The sequence below is a fragment of the Stomoxys calcitrans genome, chromosome 1 (assembly GCF_963082655.1).
Source record: "Stomoxys calcitrans chromosome 1, idStoCalc2.1, whole genome shotgun sequence".
Taxonomy (NCBI): Eukaryota; Metazoa; Arthropoda; class Insecta; order Diptera; family Muscidae; genus Stomoxys; species Stomoxys calcitrans.
In genome coordinates this window covers 102,608,227-102,623,818 of record NC_081552.1, presented here as the reverse complement: position 1 = coordinate 102,623,818, position 15,592 = coordinate 102,608,227, and the positions used below count along the sequence as shown (strand labels likewise).

Below are 15,592 nucleotides of genomic sequence, written 5' to 3'. Positions count from 1 at the left end.
TCTTCTGCGCTCATTCTTAAATATCTGACACCAAGTTTCGAGGCGTCTCCCACCACTTGATCTTTCCATCGGGCTTTTGGTCTTCCCAGTTTGCGTGTACCACCGTGTTTGCCTTCAAAAGACTTCTTTGCTGGAGCTTCTTCATCCTGACAACATGACCTAGCCAACGCAGCCGTTGTATTTTGATGCGTGTAACTATGCTATCGTCGTCATACAGCTCGTAGTTCATACGTCGCCTATATTCTCCGCTAACGCAAACTGGTCCATATATTTTACGAAGATTCTTTCTCTCAAATACTCCAAGCACTGCCTCATCTGCTTTCACAAGTACCTATGCTTCAGAACCATATAACAGCACGGTTAGTATCAGTGCTTGTAAAGTGTAGTCTTCGTCTGTCGAGAGGTGGCCTTGTTTCTTAACTGCTTACTTAGTCCAAAGTAGCATCTGTTTGCCAGTATTATTCTTCGCTTAATCTCAAAACTGGTGTCATTCGTTTCGGTTACGGCGGTGCCGAGGTAGATCAAGTTACTGACTATCTCAAAGTTGTGGTTCCTAACTTTCTCCATTTTCTTTATCTGCTCGGTTTTGCAAGGCGTTTTGGGAGTTGAAACCATCAATTTCGTCTTATCTCCATTTACTGCCAGACCCATTTTCACTGACTTTCTTTCGATTCTTTCAAAGGCTGCAGTTAATACTTCCGGTGACCGACCTATGATATCGTCGGCATAGGCGAGTAGCATGTGCTCTCTTGTGATTAGTGTGCCATATCTATTCACATCTGCATCTCGTATAATCTTCTCCAGCAGGATATTAAAGAGATCACACGATAGGCTGTCTCCTTGTCTGAAACCTCGTTTGGTATTAAATGGTTCGGAGAGATTCTTTCCTATTCTTACTGAGGAACGCGTATCAGCAAGTGTCATCCTGCAGAGTGTTATTAATTTTGCAGGGATACCAAACTCAGACATGGCTTGAAATACCTTTGAACGTAAAGGAGTATCGACAGCGGCTTTGTTGTCAACAAAGAGAGGGTAGCTTAGTGTGAATATCTGGTCTAGGGTGGATTTACCTGGTAAAGCCGCATTGATAGGTCCCAATTATCTCATTGACTTTAGGTTTTAATCTTTCACACAGTACGCTCGAGAGTATCTTGTATGCGATGGGGAGGAGACTTATTCCTCTGTAGTTGGCACATTCCGTCTTGTCTCCTTTCTTGTGTACGGGACATAGTATGCTGAGGTTCCAATCATCGGGTATGCGTTCTTCTAGCCAGATTGCGCAGATCAGCTGCTGCATACGCATTATCAGCGTGTCGCCTCCGGTCTTAAATAGTTCAGCGGGTAACCCGTCGGCTCCTGCTGCCTTGTTATTCTTTAGTCGGGTTACTGTTACTTGGACCTCATTCTGACTAGGAGGTAAACATTCTATACCATCATCAGGGATTGGTTCTGCGGTATCCTCTTCGCCGCCAACATCGGACACTAGCAGTTGGATAAAATGTTCTTTCCATATCCTCAGCATATTGTCTGTGTCAGTTACCAGATTTCCTTCTTGGACTCTGCAGGAGTATGTGCCTGCACGAAAGCCATCGCTTTGATGTTTAATTCTTTGGTAGAATTTCCGGACTTCATTCTCACTCCTGTACATCTCGATTCGCTCACACTCACGGATTTCCTTTTTCTTTCTGCGGAATAGACGTTTTTCTTTTCTCCTTTTCTCCCGATACTTCTCCTTCATCTGGCGCGTTGCTATTGATTGCAGGGTTGCTCTATTTGCCGCATTCTTGGCATCAGTAGCATCTCGACACTCTTGGTCGTACCATGGGTTTCTTGGAGGAGGCCTCCGGTACCCAAGTACGGATTTCGCGGCATTTTCCATGGAGTGGACAATAGTTTGCCACAGCGCCATTATATCATCGGAACAAGGAGTGCTTTCATGAAGCAGTTGGGTCAGTCGAGTGGAGTATGCCGCTGCCATTTGTTGTGTTTGCAGCTTTTCAATGTCCAGTTTCCGTGCAGTGTCGGATCGTACTTTCCTCGCCATGTTCGAACGGGTGCGAACCTTTGCTGCAACAAGGTAATGATCCGAATCTATATTCGGTTTACGGATCGATCGTACATCTAACACGCTGGATGAATGCCTTCCATGTATCACAACGTGATCAATTTGGTTTCTCGTGTTTTGATCGGGTGACAGCCATGTGGCTTTGTGAATATTTTTATACCCTCCACCTCCAAGATGGGGGGTATACTAATTTCGTCATTCTGTTTGTAACTACTCGAAATATTCGTCTGAGACCCCATAAAGTATATATATTCTTGATCGTCGTGACATTTTATGTCGATCTAGCCATGTCCGTCCGTCTGTCCGTCCGTCCGTCTGTCTGTTGAAAGCACGCTAACTTCCGAAGGAGTAAAGCTAGACGCTTGACATTTTGCACAAATACTTCTTTTAGTGTAGGTCGGTTGGTATTGTAAATGGGCCATATCGGTCCATGTTTTGATATAGCTGTCATATAAACCAATCTTGGGTCTTGACTTCTTGAGCCTCTAGAGGGCGCAATTCTTATCCGATTGGAATGAAATTTCGCACGACGTGTTTTGTTATGATATCCAACAACTGTGCCAAGTATGGTTGCCTGAAATTTTGTACGACGGATTCTCTCATGACCATCAACATACGTGTTTATTATGGTCTGAATCGGTCTATAGCCCGATACAGCTCCCATATAAATCGATCTCTCAATTTTACTTCTTGAGCCCCCAAAGGGCGTAATTCTTATTCGAATTGGCTGACATTTTACACAGGTCTCCAACATAAAATTTAATTGTGGTCCAAACCGGACCATATCTTGATATCGCTCTAATAGCAGAGCAAATGTTTTCTTATTTGCTTTTTTGCCTAAGAATAGATGCCGGGAGAAGAACTCGACAAATGCAATCCATGGTGGAGGGTATATAAGATTCGGCCCGGCCGAACTTAGCACGCTTTTACTTGTTATGTTGAAATCTGGTGCTACTAACTACCATGTTTTTTGCTGCGGCGAAATCTATCAGCCTCAACCCATTACTGGACGTTATCTCATGGAGGCTAAACTTTCCGACTGTTGGACCAAAAATGTCTTCCTTCCCTATTTTCGCATTAAAATCTCCCAGAACGATTTTAATATCATGGGCGGGGTAGCGGTCATATTCTCTCTCTAGGCGTTCGTTGGTCTGCTCGTCTTTGTATTCCGACGGGGCATGGGTACAAATAAGTCTGATGTTGAAGAATTTGGCTTTTATGCGGATTGTGGCTAGCCTCTCATCCACCGGAGTAAAGCTGGAGATAAGGTGTTTCAGTCTCCGACTAACCACAAATCCACAGCCAAATTCATGCCTCGTGTTATGGCAGCTATAGTATGGTTTGTCACCGTTTGGTGTTGTAGTGACGTTATTCCCAGGTAACTCGGTAATATCTGCCTTGTAAAGGGTGATTTTTTTGAGGTTAGGATTTTCATGCATTAGTATTTGACAGATCACGTGGGATTTCAGACATGGTGTCAAAGAGAAAGATGCTCAGTATGCTTTGACATTTCATCATGAATAGACTTACTAACGAGCAACGCTTGCAAATCATTGAATTTTATTACCAAAATCAGTGTTCGGTTCGAAATGTGTTCATTCACCGTAACGTTGCGTCCAACAGCATCTTTGAAAAAATACGGTCCAATGATTCCACCAGCGTACAAACCACACCAAACAGTGCATTTTTCGGGATGCATGGGCAGTTCTTGAACGGCTTCTGGTTGCTCTTCACTCCAAATGCGGCAATTTTGCTTATTTACGTAGCCATTCAACCAGAAATGAGCCTCATCGCTGAACAAAATTTGTCAAAATTTGAACACATTTCGAACCGAACACTGATTTTGGTAATAAAATACCCCAAACCTGACATATTTTCTGAAAACGAATTTGATACCCAATTTTGAGGCCAATGGCAATATGGGTTTAAAATAAATGATATATATTTAGTTATATGAGATTGGAGCCCGTTGCTGATATATTTTCCGGGCTTAGTGTTTGGGGGACCACCCCAATCCCCAAAACACCCCACCCAATCATGACAATACAACACAAACACCCGACCATGTTAATGTGGAGATTAAAAGAAAGGTATTGGGGGGTAGAGCAAAAATTGATACCCACTTTCAGGACCAATTTTCTGGGGGTCAACCCCTTTCCCAAAATACCCAACAAGCAGCAATTTTTTAGTGACCATCGCAAAATGGGGCCTAAATAAAGGTATTTGGGAGTAGAATACGAATTTGATATCGAAATTTAGGACCATGTATTTAGGGAAAATCATCACCCCTTCCTCAAAACACCCTACAAAGGGTAAACATTTTTCGACCATGCCAATATGTGGTATTAAAGATTTGGGGGACGCCTCATCACCCTAAACCAATGGCAATATGGGGTTTAAATAAATGGTTTTTGAAAGTAGACCACAATGCTGATATTTTTTCAGGTCCAAGTGCCTGGGGAACCACCTCACCCCCGAAAAGACCACTAAATCAGATATCATGAGAGTAGCGGGCTGAAATAAAGTATTTTAAGAATGAAGTACAATAAATAAAGATTATATGGGATTCGGACAAACGCACTTATATTGTTAAACAATTAGTCAAGCGATATATGATTTTCGTGGCATGATATTTCACTAAAAGCTCTTTAATTGTCGAAAATAAATATTCCAAGGAAACTTTTGTTCCATATATAGTAAAAGAAGGCGCAGCGGAGCGGGCCCGGGTCAGCTAGTATTGGGTTGCCCAAAAAGTAATTGTCGGTAATATAGTAGTAATATAGTCGGCGTTGACAAATTTTTTTCAACGGCTTGTGACTCTGTAATTGCATTCTTTCTTCTGTCAGTTATCAGCTGTTAGTTTTAGCTTGCTTTAGAAAAAAAGTGCGCGAAATTTTGTTTACATTTGTTTGTTTGGCGTCAATTTTAATATGGGTACCACATGTATTGAAAGAAATTCATTTAACAAACCGAATCAACGCTTGTGATATGCACCTTAAACGCAATGAATTCGATCCGTTTTTAAAACGAATCATAACTGGAGATGAAAAATGGATTGTTTACAACAACGTTAGTCGAAAACGACCATGGTCCAAGCATGGTGAACCAGCTCAAACCACTTCAAAGGCTGATATCCACCAAAAGAAGGTTATGCTGTCTGTTTGGTGGGATTGGAAGAGTGTGGTATATTTTGAGCTGCTTCCAAGGAACCAAACGATTAATTCGGATGTTTACTGTCAACAATTGGACAAATTGAATACAGCCATCAAGGAGAAGCGACCAGAATTGGTCAATCGTAAAGGTGTCATATGCCACCAGGACAACACTAGACCGCACACATCTTTGGTCACTCGCCAAAAACTGAGTGAGCTTAGCTGGGAACTTTTGATGCATCCACCATATAGCCCTGACCTTATTTCGATCTTTGCAGAACTCCTTAAATGGTAAAACTTTTGGCAATGATGAGGCTATAAAATCGCACTTGGTTCAATTTTTTGCAGATAAAGGCCAGAAGTTCTATGAGCGTGGAATACTAAATTTGCCAGGAAGATGGCAAAAGGTTATCGAACAAAATGGCAAATATATATTTGATTAAAGTTCATTCTAAGTTTTATTAAAAATGCATTTAATTTTTTTTTTAAAATCCGCAATTACTTTTTGGGCAACCCAATATATTATAAAAAGCGGTCAAACTGCCCAAAATGAGGTACAAGCCTGGCTAAAATGAATCGTTTTAGTAAACAAGTTGTTTCTTGCACGTTAATAGCAACGATGTAGAAACGTTTGCCATTTTGTTAGTCGACATGTGTGGCTACTTGAAAGTGTTAAGAACTGTGGAATTGGTGCTGTGTGATTTTGAGGATTGAGGAAAAAAATTGTCAATTTGGGACGGCCTTAATATATATAAATTGACCGAATCGGGTCTTCCGCAGCAATAATGGCATCTACATTTAATTCTCTTTAAAACATACAAAAGAAAATACCTCATACTGGATGAAAAAATGTAATGAAGGAAATATTGATGTTACTTTTTTTGCAGAAAAATGCAAAATTTAGACTTTTTGGGAAATTCTAGATTCTGCAGGGAATAACTTTTAGGTTGATGTGCGCAAATTTTTTCATTACTCGTGTAGTTTTGTAACCTTTTTAACGATATCAAAAAAATTTTGTAAACCGGTTCAGCCATTCTTGTGTAGTGTAAGAAATAAGTAAACTTGTTTCAAAATATAATTTATGTTTCAAACGTTAAATTTTAATCAAATTCATATTTTGTTTCTGTGCTTTTGTTAAATTTTGCTTTATGTTACCATAATCTTTTTATTCATCCATTCCGTGATGAAGATTACCGGCGGTAATGAAAAAAATTGGAAAAGTTTCAAATAAAACAATAAATAAAAAACACCGACACCTGTTTTTAATAATTGTACATGAACTTAAGTCTCACAATTTTAGGAATACCGACCATACCTCGACATAAATTTTCAAAAAAAAATATTAAGTCCAATAACTTATAAACCAAGACATACTGGACATTTCCGCATGTTTTTTGCAGGGTTTAACGAGCTCTATCTTTAAAAAAAATCTAGCTGATCGTTCCATAAATGACTGTTTGGCAAGCAGAACAAAATTTGACATACTCGAGGTGAACAACTTTCAGAATTATTTCCAAGATTTTTCGGTTTGGCAACACTGTGCATCCTCGAAGACTGCGTCGATACAAACCATAAGACTTACTTATATGCTTAAATTGATGTAACTATTTGAACTATTAGTTAGTCACTACTTAGAGGCTAGTTGTAGTATAACTTAAGCATAGAAATGTATTTAATGCTTAAATAAATAGAAAAAAAGTGGGACTTCAATTGCAAGTTTTATTTTACTTCTAAACAATGTTATTAATTGCACTTACCTCTAAATTACTGAAAAATAGATCAACCATATGGCAGCGAAAATATTTAAATGCATCAAATTTTTTACCACCAAATGTATTTGCCAAATATGTTAAACATACGTGAAAATCATATTTTAATTAAGTTATGCCATGATTTATTAAATAAAAACCTTCTCCTGTAAAGTTTTGATTTAATGATATAACCCAATTTTCATTTATAACCATACTTACAAACAAACACTAATTAGTTTTTGAATATAAGATTTTTATATCACATAATTTTTTTGGATTTCGCATATACAATACCACCGCTTACGTATCATTAATGTCTAAATGACGTTTGTTAGCCGATGGAACAATTGTTAAATATAGTTATTAGATTTTTTTAAAATTCGTATTATCATATTTATCCATAATACTGCGGGCATGTTTCATTTCATTCAATAGTACACGCAACTGGGCGTTATCTATGTGCAGCACATGAGTAGTGTCCTGTGGCAAACCGTTCACTAAATCCTGTGCGATTTTCAATTCGAAACGACTGCAATTAATGCTTTCACTTGTAGGTGGTAGAAAACGAATTGATTCGAGTTCGTTAACTAAAAGTAAAATTCATGAATGTATGTACATAACATCAGTTATTCAACATTTGGCGTTAGAGATGAAAATTCATACTTTTAAAAGACTTATCAATCAAACGCTGACGTATTGCTTTAGCATGTTCCGTTAGTACAGTGCACATTGCTGCGGCATGTTCCTTGGGCAAGCCCAATTGTTGTATTTCCTCATTGAACACCAGTTCACTGGCATTGTGACGAGCCGCATTGTTCAACAGAAAATGAATGGATGCAATGGCTGTCTTGCCGTCCGAAGACACTGTTGACGTCAATGACTTCACTTCATCCTCCTTGGCAATGTTCAATGGCAAGCTAATTGGTTATGCTTCAAAAGTTTTGTGTATAGCCGTACTTACATCAAATTGCTGTCCCAATATTTTCCTGGCTACCATGTCTGCAAGAGTTTTCAATTGGTTGGCCTCCAACACGGACAGTGTAGAAATGATCTCACCCAACACCCAATCGGGACAATCACCATCGCCACAAAAACGGAATTTCTGCAAAAATAAGAAACTATGTTACACGCCATTAATTTACAATTCACTTAAATACTAATTGTAATTGTGCGTAGAATTACCATTTATGATAATAATCATTTATTCTGTTTAATTGGCGCATAAAAACTTCAAGTGCAAAAGCTAAAATAAAAATGACTTCCTAATAAAAGCATACTAAAGCTCACTTAATTTTGTACGAAGTCAGATTTAGGAATAAATGAGTTTCGGAAAAAAATATAAAATAGTTGTAGCCGAAATAATCAAAATTCAAATTTGATTTCTAGGGCTATAATATTCAAATTCTAAATTCTCCATCAAAACAGCTGTTAAAGCTATGTCGATTCTTTTGTGATGCTCATTAGGCAGGAGAAAGACATCCCAAAAGAAATTAGACGCATCTGTGCATACAGAAGGTCCCGGGAAGAGCGGAGTGTGCCCAGCTCAGAGATCTCTATTCGGGAATATGACCCCCATTAGCCAACAAGGAAGGACAAATCGCGCAGCAAGTAGCATGCCGCTTCGCCGCATCTCCATCCCCTAGCAGAAGAGAAGAATGCAGATACCTGATTTATATGACAAATGACCTAAACTAACCTAAGCTCTAGAATGGTATTCAGCGAATCACTCGGGGCACTCCTTCTTCCTCAAGAGAACAACACCGTCGCGTTTACTTATTTATCATCCTGCGGAGGGCACTGTTATCTAGAGCCCGATGCCACACCAGATATCCATAGGTGAGAATCAGTTAAACAACCGCAGTAAACATTCAGTGTTCTTCCCCGGCCGAATCTTATATACCCTCCACCATAGATCGCATTTGTCGAGTTCTTTTCCCGATATCTCTTTTTAGGCAAACGAAGGACAAAAGAAAATAATTGCTATAATATTGGAGCTATATCTAGTTATGGTCCGATTCGGACCATAACTGATTTGAATGTTGGAGACCATAGTAGATGTCATTGTGTTAGATTTCAGCCAATTCGAGTAAGAATTGTGCCCTTAAGGCGCTCAAAAAGTAAAATAGAGAGATCGGTTTATATGGGAGCCGTATCGGGTTATAGACCGATTTGGCCTTCTGGGGGCTCAACAAGTCAAGATCCCAGATTAGTTTATATGGCAGCTATATCAGGTTATGAATTGATTTGAAACATATTTGGCACAGTTATTAAAATTCATAACAGAACACGTAATTTCAGCCAAATCGGATAAGAATTGCGCCTTCTAGAAGTTCTAGAAATCAAGGCCCAAGGTCGGTTAATATGGCAGCTATTAGGTTATTAATCGATTTTGACCATACCTGGCACAGTTGTCGAAAGTGATACCAAAACACCACGTGCAAAATTTCAGCCAAATCGGATAAGAATTGCGCCCTCCTCGAGCTTAAGAAGCCAAGACCGATTTATATTGCAGGTTTATCAAAACATGGACCGATTTGGCCCATTTACAATCCCAACCGACCTACACTCATAAAAAGTATATGTGCAAAATTTCAAGTGCCTAGCATTACTCCTTCGAAAGTTAGCGTGCTTTCGACAGACAGCCGGACGGACATGGCTAGATCGACTTAAAATGTCATGACGATCAAGAATAAATATAATTTATGGGGTCTTAGACGCATATTTCGATGTTGTAACATCGAAATATGCGTCGGAATGACGAAATTAGTATACCCAATCTATGGTGAAGGGTATAAAAAGTGTTGTCAAATAACAATCAACAACATCCAACGGCAGGGGATAGAAAGCAAGGGACAAACATTGTTGTTGCTTTGCACGCAAGTACTGTTGTACTTATTATCAAGGGAAAGCAAGTAGCAAACGATGTTGTGGTAGATATCCCAAAAATGGGGGAAAATTTTGAACAGGCAAATTTAACCCATTTCTGACAAGTGTTGCGCTTTCGCATCAGTGACTTAGTGAACATTTACATGCATGTATTGGCTATATGATACTAACTTATATTGAACAAGTAAGAGCGTGCTAAGTTCGGCCGGGCCGAATCTTATATACCCTCCACCATGGATCGCATTTGTCGAGTTCTGTGCGCGGTATCTTTTTTTAGGCAAACAAATAATATTGAATAAGAACTGTTATGCTATTGGAGCAATATCAAGTTACAGTCCAATTCGGATCATAAATGAATGCTGAACATTGGAGAAATCATTGTGTACTATTTTAGTTCATTCGGATAAGAATTGCGCCTTGTAGGGGCTCAAGAAGCAAAATCGGGGAGGTTTACATGGGACCTGTATCAACCTATTGATCAATTCAGACTATATTAGACACGTATGTTGAAGGTCATGAGAGAAACCGTTGTACTTCTGCCAAATCCGAAGACAATTGCGCCCTCTAGAGGCTCGAGAATTCCAGATCCCAGATCGGTTTATACAGCAGTTATATCAGGTTATGCACCGATTTGCGCCATACTTCGCAGTTTTTGGAAGTCATAACAAAACACCTCATGCAAAATTTCAGCTATACCAGTTTATGATCCGATTTAAATCATACTTTACACAGTTGTTGGAAGTGATACCATAACACTACGTGCAAAATTTCAGTCAAATCGGGAGAGAATTGCGCCCTCTAGAGGCTCAAGAAGTCAAGACCCAAGATCGGTTTATATGGCAGCTATATCAAAACATGGACCGATATGGCCCATTTACAATCCCAACCGACCTAAACAAATAAAAGTATTTGTGCAAAATTTCAAGCGGCTAGCTTTACTCCTTCGAAAATTAGCGTGCTTTCGACAGACAGACGGACGGACGGACATGGCTAGATCGACTTAAAATGACATGACGATCAAGAATATATATACTTAATGGGGTCTCTCGCATATATAGAGGTGTTATATGTATCGCCCGATTTGCAATTAAATGGCCGTAGTAGCTGCAATTTTCAACCGATCTGAACAAAATTTGGCACGGGCAGTTTTGTTACTGATACTAACATATCTGCAAGATTTCATCAAAATCGGTTCAGATATGGCTATATATATGTATCGCCTGATTTGCACTTATATTTTTATACCCTCCATTATAGGATGGGGGTATACTAATTTCGTCATTCTGTTTGTAATACCTCGAAATATGCGTCTAAGACCCCATAAAGTATATATATTCTTGATCGTCATGTCATTTTAAGTCGATCTAGCCATGTCCGTCCGTCTGTCTGTCGAAAGCACGCTAACTTTCGAAGGAGTAAAGCTGGCCGCTTGAAATTTGGCACAAATACTTTTTACTAGTGTAGGTCGTTCGGGATTGTAAATGGGGCAAATCGGTCCATGTTTTGATAATGCTGCTATATAAACCGATCATGGGTCTTGACTTCTTGAGCCTCTAGAGGGCGCAATTTTCGTCCGATTTGACTGACATTTTGTAAGTGGTGTTTTGGTATTACTTCCAACAACTGTGCTAAGTATGGTTGAAATCGGTTTATAACCAGAGATAGCTGCCATATAAACCGATCTGGGGTTTCGACTTCTTCAGTTTTTAGAGGGCACAATTCTTATCCCATTTAGCTGTGATTTTGAACGTGGTGTTTTGGTATCACTTGCAACAACTGTGCTAAGTATGATTGAAATCGGTTCATAACCTGGTATAGCTGCCATATAAACCGATCATGGATCTTAACTTCTTGAGCCGCTGGAGGGCGCAATTCTCTACCGATTTGGCTGAAATTTTGCATGAGGTGTTTTGTTACGACTTCCAATAGCTGTGCTAAGTATGGCGCAAATCTGTACATTACCTGATATAGCTGCCATATAAACCGATCTTGGATCCTAACTTCTAAGCCTCTAGAAGGCGTAATTCTCATCTAATATGGCAGAAATTTTGTAAAACGGCTTCTCCAATGACCTTCAACATACGAATCCAATATGGTCTGAATCGATCTATAGCTTGATACAGCTCCCATATAAACCGATCTCCCGATTTTTTCTTCTTGAGCCACTATTCTCAATTCAATTCTTATTCGAATGAACTGAAATATTACACTGTGACTTCTACAATGTTCAGCATTTAATTCACTTATGGTCCGAATCGGACTATAACTTGGTAAAGCTACAATAGCATAAAGTTCTTATTCATTATTCTATGTTTGCCTTAAAAGAGACATCGCGGAAAGAACTCGACAAATGCGATCCACGGTGGAGGGCATATAAGATTCGGCCCCGCCGAACCTAGCACGCTCTTACTTGTTTTTGATATTTAATATAGTGTCTGTCCTGTTTATTTTTCCAACCCCGATTTCTCGGGAACTATACAACATAGAAAGACCGAGTGTACCTTCAAAAGCGATTGCACCACAAGAAGGGGTAGTGGTCTACAATGGGTTAAGGAAGTTTCATGAATGAGACATATACCAGTAAGCAAAAGGAGATATGTATGTTTCAGCAGCAATGCAGCATAGTCAAATAAAACAATAAATGTGCCAAAAGGAAGATTTAAGGAAGTTTCTGAGTGAGATGCTGACCACTAGCCAGTGAAAATGTGAGGCTCAGTGGATATTTTGCAAATGCAAATTTGCTCATGAACAAAATTCCATTAAGGAAGAGGGCCAATTTACATGCATATTAATTTCTAATATGTAATAGCTATAAGTAGCATCGACAGTTATTCGTACATTAACAGATCAATAAAATTGACAAGTAACTTTAGCCACCGACCAATGGATGAGATCTGTACAAGGAATTTGTTGATCAGGTAATTCATTTTCAGTTATTTTCCACAAATTAAAATATTCTCTGCCCTCATAATGGCCATTAGCTCGACTTCCTTTGGAAAAAGGCCTAAAATAATAAAAACACACGACCGGCCTAATAGGGAAACATAAATAATTGCATAGAATAAAACAAAACCAAAAATTTTATTTTATCTGTTTAACAATAATGTCTTTAATATTTTAGCAGAATTTTGTATTGAGATTCCATTTCATACATTTAAAACAACAGATTTTGTTAGTTGTTTCTGAATGGCATATGTTCATATTCGCTGTACGTCTCTGGAACTCACTTCCTAACGATTTGCAATTACTCAGTAACTCGGCAATATTTGAAACCAGACTTTGGAAACATTTTACTGCATTAAGTTGATGAAAGTCTAGACTCATTTATTTATTTATTATACCCTCCACAATAGGATCAAAATATTCGTCTAAGACCCCATAAAGTATATATATTCTTGATCGCCGCGACATTTTATGTCGATCTAGCCATGTCCGTCCGTCTGTCTGTCGAAAGCACGCTAACTTCCGAAGGAGTAAAGCTTAAATACTTCTTATTAGTGTAGTTCAGTTGGTATTGTAAATGGGCCATATCGGTCCATGTTTTGATAAAGCTGCCATATAAACCGATCTTGGGTCTTGACTTCTTGAGCCTCTAGAGTGCGCAATTCTTATCCGATTTGCCTGAAATTTAGTACAACGGATCCTCTCATGGCCATAAACATACGTGTTTATTATGGTCTGAATCTGTCTATAGCCCGATATAGCTCCCATATAAATCGATCTCTCCATTTAACTTCTTGAGCCCCTAAAGGGCGCAATTCTTATTCGAATTGGCTGACATTTTACACAGGTCTCCAACATATAATATAATTGTAGTCCAAATCGGACCATATCTTGATATCGCTCTAATAGAGCAAATCTTTTTCATATCCGTTTTTGCCCAAAAAGAGATGCCGGGAAAAGAACTCGACAAATGCGATCCATGGTGGAAGGTATATAAGATTCGGCCCGGCCGAACTTAGCACGCTTTTACTTGTTAAATGTTTATATTTAGCCAAAGATATAAACTTCTTGATTGTTTTAAATTCTAAGACGATTTGACAATGTCCGAATTCCGTCTGTTGTAAACAAGCTCCAGGTCTCAAACTGTTGGCATTAAGTTGAAATTTTGCACAGATTCTTTTTACGTTCATATGCTGATTATGTTCTTGAACGAGCTAAATCGGACCACGTTTGGAAATAGCTACTATTAAGACCGATCGAAGGTCTTGAGCCCATATACACGTCAATATAAGTGCCGAAAATGATGCAGATCGGACTATATTTAGATATGGCTGTCAAATAAAGGTCTGCCAGACGCGACGATTTTACCATAGGTTGATGTTTTTTGCTAAAATTTGGTCTTTTAGCGCTTGACGAGTTTTGCTTGTTTTTTTTTTTTGATGCCGCGATTTTTCAGATATATAATGTTTTGAAATTAATCACAAATAGAGAGGAGGCAATTTTATTTTTACTTTTATAATAGAAAATGCCTTTGAAATTTTGTCTTTAGAAAAAATTTGTCTTGAGAGATAATTTCATTAAAAATTTTTCATTAGAAAAAATATCCTTAAAACTATGAGAAATTTTACTTAATTTTGCGTTTAGTAGATATCTGGCCAAAGATCTGAAAATATTCTGTAAAAGAATGCAAAAAAGTTCGTCTTAAGGAATACAATAAGACGATCAGAGTGGAAAAACGTGCCTCCTGAAAGCTTTTCTGCGAACATGTCGACAGCATTTATGATTCCGCCAAGATGAAAAAGTTTCTCTCAAAAACCCATGTCCAAACTGAAACTACTGGCACGGAATTGAGAGTAGAGACTTCTTGAGCCTCTAGAGGTCGCAATTATTATCCGATTTGCCTGAAATTTTGTACGACGGATCCTATCATGACCATCAACATACGTGTTTATTATGATCTGAATCGGTCTATTGTCCGGTTCAGCTCCCATATAAATCGATCCCCCTATTTTACTCCTTGAGCCCCAAAAGGGCGCAATTCTTATTCGAATTGGCTGACATTTTACACAGGTCTCCAAAATATAATTTAATTGTGGTCCTAACCGGACCATATCTTGATATAGCACTAATAGCAGAGCAAATCTTTTCTTATATCCTTTTTTGCCTAACAAGAGATGCCGGGAATAAAACTCGACAAATGCGATCCATGGTGGAGGGAATATAAGATTCGGCCCGGCCGAACTTAGCACGCTTTTACTTGTTATTCGTAGTGATCACAACTGAAGCTATGAACTCACTCTCAATGACAGGTTTTGATAATTTTTCTGATGAAAAAAACATGCTACTTTTAGGCGTAATTTTTATTCCCTACACCACTATTGTGGTACAGGGTATTATAACTTAGTGAATTAGTTTGTAACACCTAAAAGGAAGAGAGATAGACCCATTGATAAGCATAATGATCGACTCAGAATCACTTTCTGATTCGATTTAGTTATGTCAGTCTGTCTGTCTGTCTGTCCGTCTGTCCGTCCGCCTGTCTGTCCATGTTAATTTGTGTACAAACTACAGGTCACAATATTCATCCGATCGTCTTCAAATTTAGTATGGGCATGTTTTTCGGCCTAGAGACAAAGCCTATTGAAATTGGAATCAATCGGTTCAGATTTGGATATAGCTTCCATAAATATGTTCGTCCGATTTGCAGTAATAATGCAATAAAATTGTCATTTGTTATCCGATTCTGTTGAAATTTGGCAAGAAGGATTCCCTTATGACTCTCAATATTGTTGGTG

General features: G+C 38.7%; 1 protein-coding gene across 4 annotated transcripts in view; it reads right to left on the bottom strand.

The window, feature by feature from the left end:
* Nucleotides 1–7,200: 7,200 nt before the first annotated feature.
* LOC106095168 (COMM domain-containing protein 4) overlaps nucleotides 7,201–15,592 on the bottom strand; it is a 69,767-nt gene continuing 61,375 nt past the window's right edge. For 2 of the 4 annotated variants that reach the window (XM_059360586.1, XM_059360584.1), the window contains exons 2-4: nucleotides 7,930–8,070; nucleotides 7,632–7,863; nucleotides 7,201–7,555 (exon numbers count right to left, since the gene is read on the bottom strand). In XM_059360586.1, the coding sequence (XP_059216569.1) occupies nucleotides 7,332–7,555; nucleotides 7,632–7,863; nucleotides 7,930–8,070 (597 nt within the window). In that variant the 3' untranslated portion in view covers nucleotides 7,201–7,331. Of the gene's footprint in view, nucleotides 7,556–7,631; nucleotides 7,864–7,929; nucleotides 8,071–8,150; nucleotides 8,171–15,592 lie in introns of those variants that run through there. The other 2 variants (XM_059360587.1, XM_059360585.1) reach the window with 2 other exon arrangements.